This window comes from Telopea speciosissima, chromosome 8 (genome assembly GCF_018873765.1).
Source record: "Telopea speciosissima isolate NSW1024214 ecotype Mountain lineage chromosome 8, Tspe_v1, whole genome shotgun sequence".
NCBI classification, from domain to species: Eukaryota; Viridiplantae; Streptophyta; class Magnoliopsida; order Proteales; family Proteaceae; genus Telopea; species Telopea speciosissima.
Genome location: NC_057923.1, coordinates 3099877 through 3111844, shown reverse-complemented (window position 1 = coordinate 3111844; position 11968 = coordinate 3099877). Strand labels below are relative to the sequence as shown.

At 39.5% G+C, this 11968-nt stretch overlaps 2 protein-coding genes across 2 annotated transcripts; one reads left to right on the top strand and one right to left on the bottom strand.

The window, feature by feature from the left end:
• Window positions 1-377: 377 nt before the first annotated feature.
• Window positions 378-3232, bottom strand: LOC122671125 (bidirectional sugar transporter SWEET14-like). The gene is made up of 6 exons (XM_043868221.1): window positions 3178-3232; window positions 2796-2832; window positions 2461-2677; window positions 2113-2277; window positions 976-1095; window positions 378-704 (listed from the first exon to the last, which is right to left on the bottom strand). The coding sequence occupies exons 1-6, from the start codon at window positions 3230-3232 to the stop codon at window positions 378-380; spliced, it is 921 nt and encodes a 306-aa protein (XP_043724156.1).
• Window positions 3233-10425: 7193 nt separating this feature from the next.
• LOC122638396 (delta(3,5)-Delta(2,4)-dienoyl-CoA isomerase, peroxisomal) lies at window positions 10426-11698 on the top strand. The gene is made up of 2 exons (XM_043831340.1): window positions 10426-11162; window positions 11488-11698. Exons 1-2 carry the CDS (start codon window positions 10523-10525, stop codon window positions 11676-11678), a joined length of 831 nt encoding a protein of 276 aa, XP_043687275.1. The 5' UTR covers window positions 10426-10522; the 3' UTR covers window positions 11679-11698.
• The last annotated feature ends 270 nt before the right edge of the window (window positions 11699-11968 follow it).

The following is an 11968-nucleotide window of genomic DNA, read 5'->3' as shown; positions in this document are numbered from 1 at the left end:
TGGATTTCATTTGGGTTCCAAGGCCCGACTGAGTGGGCCCTACTTAATTGGAGTGGGTTCTATATATCATCTATGTAAGAGTGAGGAACATGGGCTATAATACAATTAATTAGGGGTTGTTCATGACCTGATGTAAGATTGGGCCTGAATTAAAGTAGATAATAAGTCCAGGATATGCAGGGCCCATCAAGGTATAAAATGCTAGTACAGTTTATTTCCATAGTAGATACTAAATACAACTATTTTCACACACAAAATATACAAAATAGAGGGAGTACTGAAAGGAAAGGATGAAGCCTGGGGTACAGAGACACACTTAATGGAGGCATATATAGATAGATGGATGGGAGTGGATTGGAATGTGGAGAGCAAATGTATCAAACTTGACACACAATAATTTGGACGTCCTCGTCGTCGACTCCGGTTGGGGTTGAGGTTCCCATGGTTTTTTGAAGGTGGTGGTGGTCGTCGGCTGTTTCGTTCACCCTCTGCTTCTGTTCTTCCTCCAGATCATTTCCATTACAAATTTTTTGCAAATCGGAAATCTCCATTGTGCTTTGTTTGAGATTGAGAACATTGATCGTATGCTCCTCCTCCTCCGGCGTCTTCTCTTCTAAGTGTCCTTTTACTTTGTCATTGTTCTTGTAGATTCTGTACATCACCATTTGGATGACCCCCAATATGAAGCCCAATGTGTTTGGTAGCTAACATTTAGAGAACCAGACACAAAAAGATTGAATGGTTAGCCCAGTTGAATCTTGAATGGTTCTACTCAAAGATTTAAGTCCCAAGAATGAAAGCCTAAATGGTTAGCCCATTGGCCCAGATCATTGGGCTGGGAAAAGGTCACCCACCAGCCCAAGTTAATTTACTACTTTGGTTCAGCCAAGGTATGGTAACATGGAACAACCAAGTGAATGAAGTCGAGTAACAAAATAAAATCGAGCACCCACTAAAAATGACAACTGTGCTTACCACAATGTACAAGTCCTTCAATAGTAAACCATAAGAGAACCATATTACTGCACTTAAAGTGAGGAAGACTGATAGAGGAAATGGCATGAACTTCACACTCTTTGTTCGTATAACCATCCTCTGCCAAAATAAATGACAAACGACTACATAATTAGCATCCTTAAAATGATCGAACCATAATTGAAACTGAAAACCTAAAAAGCCATCACTACTAATATGTTTATGGGAGAGTGCTCCTTGAAAGCAGTGTGGCCTCTGCATCATCAGAGCGAGACCAATGGAACCCTGCACAAAAGCATCAATAGGGATGGAATTTCCTTCTTTCATAGAGGCAAGGTAATCATTTTGTACCCCTTTGTGTATGTGGGCACAGGAGTCACACTGGCTTTTAGGGTTCACCAAGTATTTTAAGGCAGCAAGGATCTAAATAAACAAAAAACCCATGTGGGACTTTTTTTATTTTTTGTTTTGGTAACATCCCATGTGGGACTATACAGCTCCTAAGGGGTGTCAATCTTTCAGTCCAAACTGGTAGGATCGGAACCCCATAGGTTTGTTTTTGGTTTGGCTTTTATTTAACTGGTAGAAATCAAACCTGTAAATTGAGAAAAACCAGGAAACAAAATAAGGAAAACTCTAAAAATAAATAAATAAGGAAAAAAGGATTCTATTGGGAGCGTGATTTTTATACGCTGATGCAGATGGGGCAAAAAGACCATTCAGCCCCCATGAAAAGCGGAAATTATTATCCTTATTGATGCTTCTGTTTGTACTCCCATTGGCCTCGTGCTAATCTAGGGCCACGCTCTTGAACAGAAAAAATCTTTCCCATATATGAAATACGGAAACTGAACCAACGAGAACCTAATAAGAGTCGGCCGATCCAGTAAAAGACAATCTGAAATGAAAAGTCGGGTTTAATGGGTTTAAATCTGGTTGGACCCATTAGCAGCCCGAAACCAAAACTGGACCGATCCAGCCATTGACACCACGTTTATGAACTTAAAACTGTTCTTCAACCCTGTTTGTGTGTGTGTGGGGGATCCACCTCCATCTCCCCAAAAAAAAAATTAAAAAAAAAATTTAAAAAAAAAAATTAAAAAAAAAAAGAGTTAATATAAGTTATGTCCTCCTCACCATAACACTAAAAGGCGCTGCGAAAACGGTGACAGAAACTGCAACACAGACCCAACCAACAATCCGGACGCGGGAAATTGGTTCTTTCACTAACAAGAGAGTGAGAAGTAGTATCAAACTGTACATCCCAAGGTTCAACAACAGAATCAGCTTTGCCGTTTGAATCTGCTGCCAAAATTCAACAAATTAATAAGACTTATACTATCAAAATTAAGATCGATCGATCGATCGATCACGTACAGGTAATAGATAGAGAAGATCGAAGAGGGTTTTTTTTTTTTTAATTATTTATTTATTATTTTTTGGTGGTTAAATTTGTTAGTAAATTAAAAAGAGTAGGTAACGTACCTTGGCAGTTTTGGGTGCATAAGCCAGGAAAATGGTAATGTAAATGGACTCGATTACGCATCCAATAGAGTTGATGGTGATGAGAAGGTAATTAGCGTCATTGGAGGTGAGGAATGCATAGTACATCCATAGCATTGCACTCAATAATGCTACTACGTACGCCAATGAATCAAACCCTTCTGTTTTTTTCTTCTTGTATATTCCATAAAACGTCGGCCTTCCATACCCACGCACGCACCCACCCATGACCCACCCACCCGTCAGATTTAATTAACCATTTAATTTAATTGAAACCCAAATTCAGGAACAAAGAGATGAGTTTGAAATATACTTACAATGGCGCGAGGTAGACCATGAAGGATATGATGTTCCCTATATATATAAAAGGAAGAAGACGAGGTGTCAGTCATCCATCAAACGGTGGTGCAGGAAAACTTTCTCATCCTATAGATTCTATAGATATGGAGATTTATATATAAAATTTGAAAAAAAATCAAAGAAAAGGCTTGCTGGTAGGACCCACACGCCTGTGGTGAACTTTGTGGGTCCAACTCCAATCTTCCTTCCATCCATCCATCCATCCATGAAGAAAGGAGATATTTTGGATGACAAAGATAATTGGAACGTTTTAATAATTAATAATTTAATATATAGAAGAAGCTAGGGAGATCGAATAAGCTAGCTAGCCAGTGTTGGATATGACTACTCCATCTCTACCTAAGAGACCGAAAGCAAACACCCACGGATGATGAACTGCAACAACAATGCCCATCTCTCTCTCTCTCTCTCTCTCTAATTAAGGAAGATGTGTGGTGAAAGGAAGGATTTCTGAGTTGTGTATTAACTTGAGGGTGCGAAGGAATGGAAGGGAGATGAAGGCTTAAATAAGAGGAGGGTGAGGTGAGTGGCAGGGCCACTGCGACTTAATTTCCGTGGACTGTGACGTAGGGATCGAGGACCTTACTTCTTCCTTCTTCGTGATGACCAGGCCATCTGATAATTATCCAATTTCCTCCTAAATTTAATTACCAGAAGATTCTTCCATATTCCCCCCCCCCCCCCGGTTCTGCTCTGGTCACAGCCGTACAGATACATCGATCAGCCATATATGAGATGAGATGCTGACGATTGGATGGATGGAAACAAGCAATTTTATTCCCGGTCCAAAAGCCAAAAACCGACTGGTTCATGTCTATGCAGACCATGAGACCATACACAAAACAAAGTCTTTCAATCGTTTTAATTTTCACATTGAACCAACCAAACCAAACCAAACCAAACCAAGGGGAAACCATGCATGGCTGGGGCTGGGGCTGGGGCTGAATGGCTGATACAGATTCAGATACGGTGATTTAAATCCATGGGATACACCACTTATTGAGAGAACCAATCAAGTATCCTCTCCCTAATGGTGCAGTTTGAAGTGGAGATAAGGCGTGACATCCAACTTCAATTCAAACTCATTTGATTTTGCACTTACCCGGTTAATTTCTACAATAGTAGTAGTAGTAGAAAGGGAAAAATCTTTCTGAGCAGACGGTGTGGGCTACACCAATGTTCTCTCCTCCTCTCTCTAGTCTGAGCTCCCCCCCAACCCTTCCCTTAATTATTATATTGAAGAACCGTGTTCTGCGCTCTCCACTGCCAGTTTATGTCGCATACGTACAGTTTAGATCACTTTCTCATCAGTTTATTTATTCTGGATCTATATAATCTTTACTTATTTCTAAACCAAAAGGAAATATTGGATAGACAGATGCATTACTTAGAATAGATTAGACACCACTTCTTATAAATTATATTATGGATAAATATAATGGGAATGACGCTAGTGGACCAAAGTCTCCACTACATCCAGCTGGTTGACATTGAATTGTACAGTAACCGGCCGTCAGATTGGAACCTCGCAGCTACAATACCGATACGAAGCGTTTATCCTATATATGAAACCATGATTAATAAATATATGGCCAATCTACTCTTTCTGTAGCTAGGAGCCTAAGAGGATATGTGAGGACAAAGAAGGTATGAGAAGACTTAGATATTATTAGATTGAAAATATGGATCGAGATAATTAAACCCAGGCGAGCATGATCAGATCGATTCAGGTTGCTAGCGATATGAGCTGAGAGGCCAATAATTAATGCCATATAGATATATAATAATAATAATAATAATAATACAAGAGAAAAGGTTTGTTTGCTTTGGGTATACCAACTAACTAGGCAACTCCAACAACACAGGTGTGAGGATTTGGATGGGAGATCAAAGCTTATCCATCCCAAGTGATGATCAGGTATCTTCTGGCACCCATTGAGTCCAGTGTCTTCGTGGAAGGCCGCTTAGTGGGAACTCCTCTCCTTAATTTCTTGCTTGCTTCCACCTAATTCAGGGGCTCCATGCTTTTTTGGATTTCCCTTCAACATGGGAGATATGGTGGATGTAGCTAGGGAAGACCGGTCCGGTAGAAAAAATTATCTCTATTCTTCATGGGCAGGCTTGTGATTACCATATATGGGATAATTCAACTTCACCAACACACTATGTACCACCAATCATGAATAAACTTAGTCTGGATAAATTATCTACCCGCCATATGTGTACTCCATCCATCTTAATGTACATTTAGGTGATACCATTGTTTGTTTTTGTTTCTATAAATGTCCCTCCATGCACTCTTAATGGCACTAACTAGGGGTGTAAGTGTCGGGTCAAATCTGTCCTGAGCCCAAACAGGGTCTGGTCTGGGCTGAAATATTTGGTCCTGACGTCGGGTCAGGGCTAGAAATTTCTAACCTTGAGTTAGGGTCGGGTCGGGTCGGGTCGGGTTAGGGTTAAGGTCTCGGGCTAATTCTCTTTCGATTCGGCCCGACCTTGTTTTAAGTTATACTATCAATTAATATATATATTATAAATTTTAAATGTCACTCACATTTTGTTATATAATATATTATATATAAAGATAATAAGTGATATAATATATTTTATTATAGTGTTATTTTACGTAAAATTGATAATTTTCTCCCTGGCCCATTCCAGCCCATGCATTTCCTTTCCCCTCTCCATGATCAAGGTCAAATGCGGGTCGACCCAGCCCGACCCTGAGGACTGATCAAGGTTGGATTTTTCAGGCCTTGAGTCAGGGTCAAGTCGAGCCTGAGCCCAGCTAAGGGAATTCAAGGTTGGGTTAGGATTTTATAAAACCCAACCCAAACCGAAGCTGTTGCAGCCCTAGAAGCAACTGGAACACATACCATCACCTAATCGTGCATGAATCGAAAACCAAATAAATAGTAGGTGATCTGGTCTTGAATAACATTTTCTTTAGAGGGTGTTACCATATCTTTAGACCATTTTTCTTATAGGTAATATCAATTTATTTCAAACAAGAAAAAAATAGAAAAATAATTACAACAAACAAAGGTAGCAAAAGAAGGGCTTATGGTAAAGAACCACGAGATCTAGGTAGACCTAAAACCCCCCAAACAAACATAAAAAAAAGGACGTTGCCTCCAAAACCGGAACATGCACAAACAGAAACAAAACCACATGCCATGAACAGAATCACCTTACCACCCAAAGTGGATGGACCCTACAATTCCTTGGAGATTTGATTCCCTTCGGAATGACAATTTTACATTAATGGTCCTTACCACCCAAAGTGGATGGACCCTACAATTCCTTACAATTCCTTGGAGATTTGTTCCCGTTCGGAATGACAATTTTACATTAATGGTCCTTACCACCCAAAGTGGATGGACCCTACAATTCCTTGGAGATTTGATTCCCTTCGGAATGACAATTTTACATTAATGGTCCTTACCACCCAAAGTGGATGGACCCTACAATTCCTTGGAGATTTGATTCCCTTCGGAATGACAATTTTACATTAATGGTCCTTACCACCCAAAGTGGATGGACCCTACAATTCCTTGGAGATTTGATTCCCTTCGGAATGACAATTTTACATTAATGGTCTTCCACATTTGCAAGGATATCAGAAATGAGAGATGACATCGTCCTTGTCTTATTTTGAAATACACGGAAGTTTCTCTCTTTTCAAATGTGAGCAATAGTACTGTAAAATGACATTCAAAGTATAGGTGATTTCCAAAACCGCTTTATGTTTCCCCAATTTTTTTTGTTAACGAGCATCCAAAGTATAGGTGATTTATATTCTTGAAATCTACCCGATAAAAGCAACGAAAAGTTGGAACTGACACATTTTTTTCCTAAATTAATCTTTAATAGGAAGACCATCCACAAAACACCTTCAAGTTATCGTTGAATGTCTATTAAGAATACAATTGTTGCAACACATAGTAGATACGCATGCCACTTTAGAGGTAGAGCACCTCACAACTTCCGTCTATATATTGGTGGCTTATTTCTTCCATTATCTCTCGTCACATTACTTTCACATTATTTTTTTCATAAATTTCGTTTCTGATATGTGTCACCTGTCCCTTAAGATATTTCCAATTTTTTTTTTTTTTTCTTTTTTAAACTATTATGGGTTAAATTTTCCTGAAAAGAGAAAATCTAACACATTTTTCGTAGAAATAATAATACGTTCTTACATTGGATTTTGTTTGTGGCACAAATTTGTTGGCAATATTGTGGGAGATTTGTTTATTTTGGATTTTTTATTGTGGCATCATTTTCCTTCACAAGCACTAAGCCAATTTTGTATCCGTTGGATTTTTCCGCCTCCTAAGGAGGGAGTCTCCTAATGACCCACACTTGGGGGTGTAAGTTTGGCTCTATGAACTCGAGTCCGCTCTGAGCTTGGACAAGGTCTGAGCTGGGCTATTCATCCCACAGGTAGTGTTGGGATTTTTAGGTCCAATGTCAAGTCGGGCCTAGTATGAAGCCTCGGGCTGAGCCCCTGACCCTAATTTTATATATCTATATATTGATTATTACATATCACATTTAAGGCTTTTTTGTTTTTTTTGGTAAGAAAGGAATTTACTGAATAAAAGAGCCATGTGAACAGCCTGTAGCTTCAGACAATCAAAGATCCTGAAGCCACGGAACGGAACACGGTCAATCTGTCATGCACATGATAGGGAGGTCTTCCAAGCCAGGGCATCTGCTACAACATTCAGAGCCTATGGAATACACTGAAACTAAATCGAAACAAAAGAAGAAGTTAGGCACTGCACATCATCAATAATAGCTACTACATTTAACGGTGGGTTCCGATGGGGTTCAAGAATGTAGGAGATGACCTCCTTGCTATCTGATTCAACTTGAAATTGGTTGTATCCAGATTCGAGTGCCTAAGAAAACATTACATTTAAGGCTTTAAGCCTTTAAGAACCATTGATATTGATGATGTCTCAATTTTTTTATAGTGCATAGAAGGACACAAATTGCCCCTTAGAAAAAAAAAAAAAAAAAAAAAAGCTAGTCCGGCTCTGAAAAAAATTGTGGTCAATCTAGGCTATTCAAAGCCAACCCAACCTAATTAAGATCAGGCTAGACTAGACTAAGCATGACAGGGTTGGGTTTGGACTGAGATATCTCACCGGACCTCAGGGCCAGGCCACAATCCCGATCTCCCAAGGGTAGTTGTCACACCCGCTTTTACTCTAGTTTTGACCCTCCGAGTCCATCCCAACGTACCGGTTGGTCATTCTTAACATATAAGGACCGGACATTACCCATTGGTGCATAAATGGTGCAAACCGGCCATCCATTTTCCTTTCATCCGTGCCCCACAAGCACCATTACTCGCAGCATCTTTTCAGTCAGGCTGCTAGCCCAAGCTGAACTTGTGACTCACATCATTGTATAGTACTCGAAAACGAGCTTTGCTACAGTATTTTCTTTGCTTATGTGGTGGTAAAGGAGACAACATGCATTTATTGCTACAGTATTTTGTTTGCTTATAGGGTAAGGAAATTATCGACCTTCACCCTATCCTTTTTCAAAGTCCTATCCTATTCACTAGGATTTTGTGGGAAAAGTGTCTTTCAGCCCAGCCTTTACTATCCTTTGTTTTTTTGTTTTTCCATTGTTGCACCTTGACCTCATTATATGTGAGGCCCACGATTTTTTCTGTCCCACCTCTTTTTGCCTCCCAACCAAACGTGACCATATGAAAATCCGAATGCATAGCAGGAAAAAAAAAAAAGCGTTGCCTTCCCCTCACGGCCTCACTCTTTTTTTGAATTTATATCGTCTCTTGTTATAGCACAGTATTGTAATGCATCGTGCGGTGCTACAAAGGCTATGTGACATAGCGGGCCCCATATGATGTACATGGCCTCTGTAGCCATCGCATAATGCGTTACAACACCGTGCTGTAACAGGAGACGATAAAAATTCAAAAGAATTTTTATAAGGAAAAAAAAAATAAAACAAAGTGAGACTTAAGTAAAGGAGAGTGTTTGAGTGACCAACAGGTGTAGGTGGCGTCTCGTCACTTACTTTAATTAATCAATTAACGTGTTCTAAAATTGAAGGACTTCTTCGCGAGGAGGAATCCCAACAATTTGCTTATCCTAAAAATTCATTAAAAAAAAATAAGATATTACAATAACAAAGTCTATACACTATCAATCTAACGATCAGAATTATCACATTATCATTCCACTTGGCAAAATGGGGATGGATTGCTTTGGTACGTTTATCAAATCCAACCATTCAAATGAGTTTCTCCCTTTTGTTACTAATGCACAATCTTTAGATAATGAAACAGAGTTTATTTATAAAACCGTTAGAAAGAAGAGTATAATAGTCTAATGAGGATAATTAGGATTATGATTCTTTTGAAAAGTCCATTAATTAATTTGGAGAAAGTTTTCATATACGGTCGTGTAAAACCTGTATGTGAAAGGGTGGGAGTTTCAAGGTATTAATTAATGGGTGGGGATTTATGATTTTTCCACACCCCCATATGAAACACTTCCCCCAAATATATATATATATATATATATATATATATATATATATATATATATATATATATATATATATATTTTATTTTTTTTTTTGGTTAAAAAGAGCTTATATTTAGTAGAAATAAAGAGATTACATAGTTTAGCATGTCATACCAGAGGCATCATTTTTTTAGTAAGTTGGAAAGTGTCTCTGGCAAACAAGTCATACTTAAGTCAAGATCATGTATACATCGAACCAACCCCACCAAATAGTCAGCATAAGTATTAATCTCCCTAACATGATGAATGAAGCCACAACTGCGAAAACCAATCCACTCCATTGGTTTGATAAATCAAACTCTTATGGTCAACCCTTTGTAGTGATGAAATCCAAGGGATAGTTTTAGTGCATGGTAATCGGCACTAATATCCGACGTCCCGACATCGTGGATCGTAGTGAATTGGATCAGACCATTTAATCCCCAATATAGGATTCTTTTGAACCATTTAGCCCTTCCTATTCTGATACCACCAATATGGTGTGTAATCAGAGTATTTGGATCGGACAGATTTATCCCTATTTTCTTTTAGTTCTGTAACGATCCACAGACAAGAAAATTATCTGCTCCATTTCCCTAAATGCCTCTAATAGGGGGTGAACCCCGAATTTTTATCCTATCTGGTTCCTGTCGACTTAACCTCACTCGAGTAGTGGGTTCCGGTAGGGGGTTAGGTCGTCATTTCCAACCCCCTATGAGAGGAACCGGGCAACCGTTCCGGATAAGAAACTGGAGAGAATAATGATCCGGTGAACCTCACCTGAACGGTGTAGTGGGGCAGGGATAGGATGGTCATTTCTGCCCCTATTTGAGAAATTTAGGAAATGGACCTGCCTAGAAAATGGAGCAGATGATGATCCCCACACCGACACCGACACCGACACCGACACCGATATGGGATCGAGATACCGATTACTCAAAGTCTCAAACCATGTGTGATGTGATGCGTGTAACACAAAGTTTTCAATTACCAAAAAAAAAAAAAAAAAAAAAAACTTCCACGGATACTTATCTATACCCTCTCCTCAATCCTTGAACTTTTCTCCCTTCCACCACCAAAGTCTTCATCCTCTCTTTCTTATCTGGGAACGTCCGTCGAACTCGTGAAGGTAAATGGAGAAGTACAAGACCTTGGAAATCGTTCGGGCAAGCTCAAATTCGCAGGTGATCAACCTATATCTAAATCGTCAGTCGGTTCGAAACGCTCTCTCAAGCGATTTCTTCTCCGAATTCCCAAGGGCTCTATCTTCGCTGGACCAAGACCCTAACGTGAGAGTCATCATCCTCTCGGGACATGGTGACCATTTCTGTGCAGGCATAGATCTTTCAACCCTAAAGGATTCTTTCGCAAACACCACATCTAACGACGACCGGGGCAGATCTGGAGAACGCATCCGCCAAAGTATCAAGGGATTACAGGCCGCAATCACAGCTTTGGAAAGATGCCGAAAACCTGTTATCGCTGGAATCCATGGCGGTTGCATCGGAGGTGGGATCGATCTCGTGACAGGCTGCGATATTAGGTACTGTACAGAGGATTCCTTCTTCTCCGTAAAGGAGGTCGATTTGGCTATCGTTGCTGATCTCGGTACTCTTCAGAGGCTGCCAGGGATCGTTGGTTTTGGAAACGCCATGGAATTAGCACTAACCGGCCGGAAGTTTTCGGGATTGGAGGCGAAGAGTTTCGGTCTGGTATCTAGGGTTTTTGGTTCCAAAAGCGCCATGGATGAAGGCTTAGTGGGGCTTGCCGAGGGTAAGCCTGTCCTTTTACTTTTCCCGTACCCTTATTTGGTTGTTTCTGGTGCTTGTTCTGTTTTGGATCGATTGTATTCAGAATTTGGAATCGGTATTATGGTGGTCTAAGGCGGCTGTGTCTGGTATGCAGTCTGGGTGGATTTCGCATTAATGCAAAATTGACCCAGAATGCATACCAAACACAGCTTAAAACCCTGATTACCAAGTTTCTTTTTAGGGTTTGTTAGTTAAAATGGACAATGTTTTATTGGAATTATTTAAAAGGATGAGAAATTTTTTGATTGGTCTAAAATGTATGAGTATTTAGAAAATTATGTGAGCAGGAATTGCAGAGAAGTCACCTCTTGCGGTTAATGGAACGAAGGCGGTATTATTGAGAAGTCGAGACCTAACATTGGATCAAGGATTGGATTATGTTGCCACATGGAACTCTGTGGTGCTCCAATCAAATGATTTAGCAGAAGCAGTCTCAGCTCAAATTCAAAAGAGAAAACCTGTATTTGCCAAGCTTTGAGTGTTTGTTATATATATTTTTTTTAATTTTAATTAAACAATGCCATTTCATTCTCTCCTTCAATTGGTAGTTCGGAAGGAAATCATATATATTATCTTCATGATATTCCAGTAAAGTGAACCTTTGATATTACGTATTAGTAGATTGTATTGGTTTCTTGTATTGAAACTAACAGAGGTGCATTTTTTTTATTGTTTTTTATTTTTAATATTTATGGTGGAAGAGCGATTTACACATTGCCCACTTACACGCCAGGGAAAAACGTATATTTTATGAGGACAGAAAAGGGA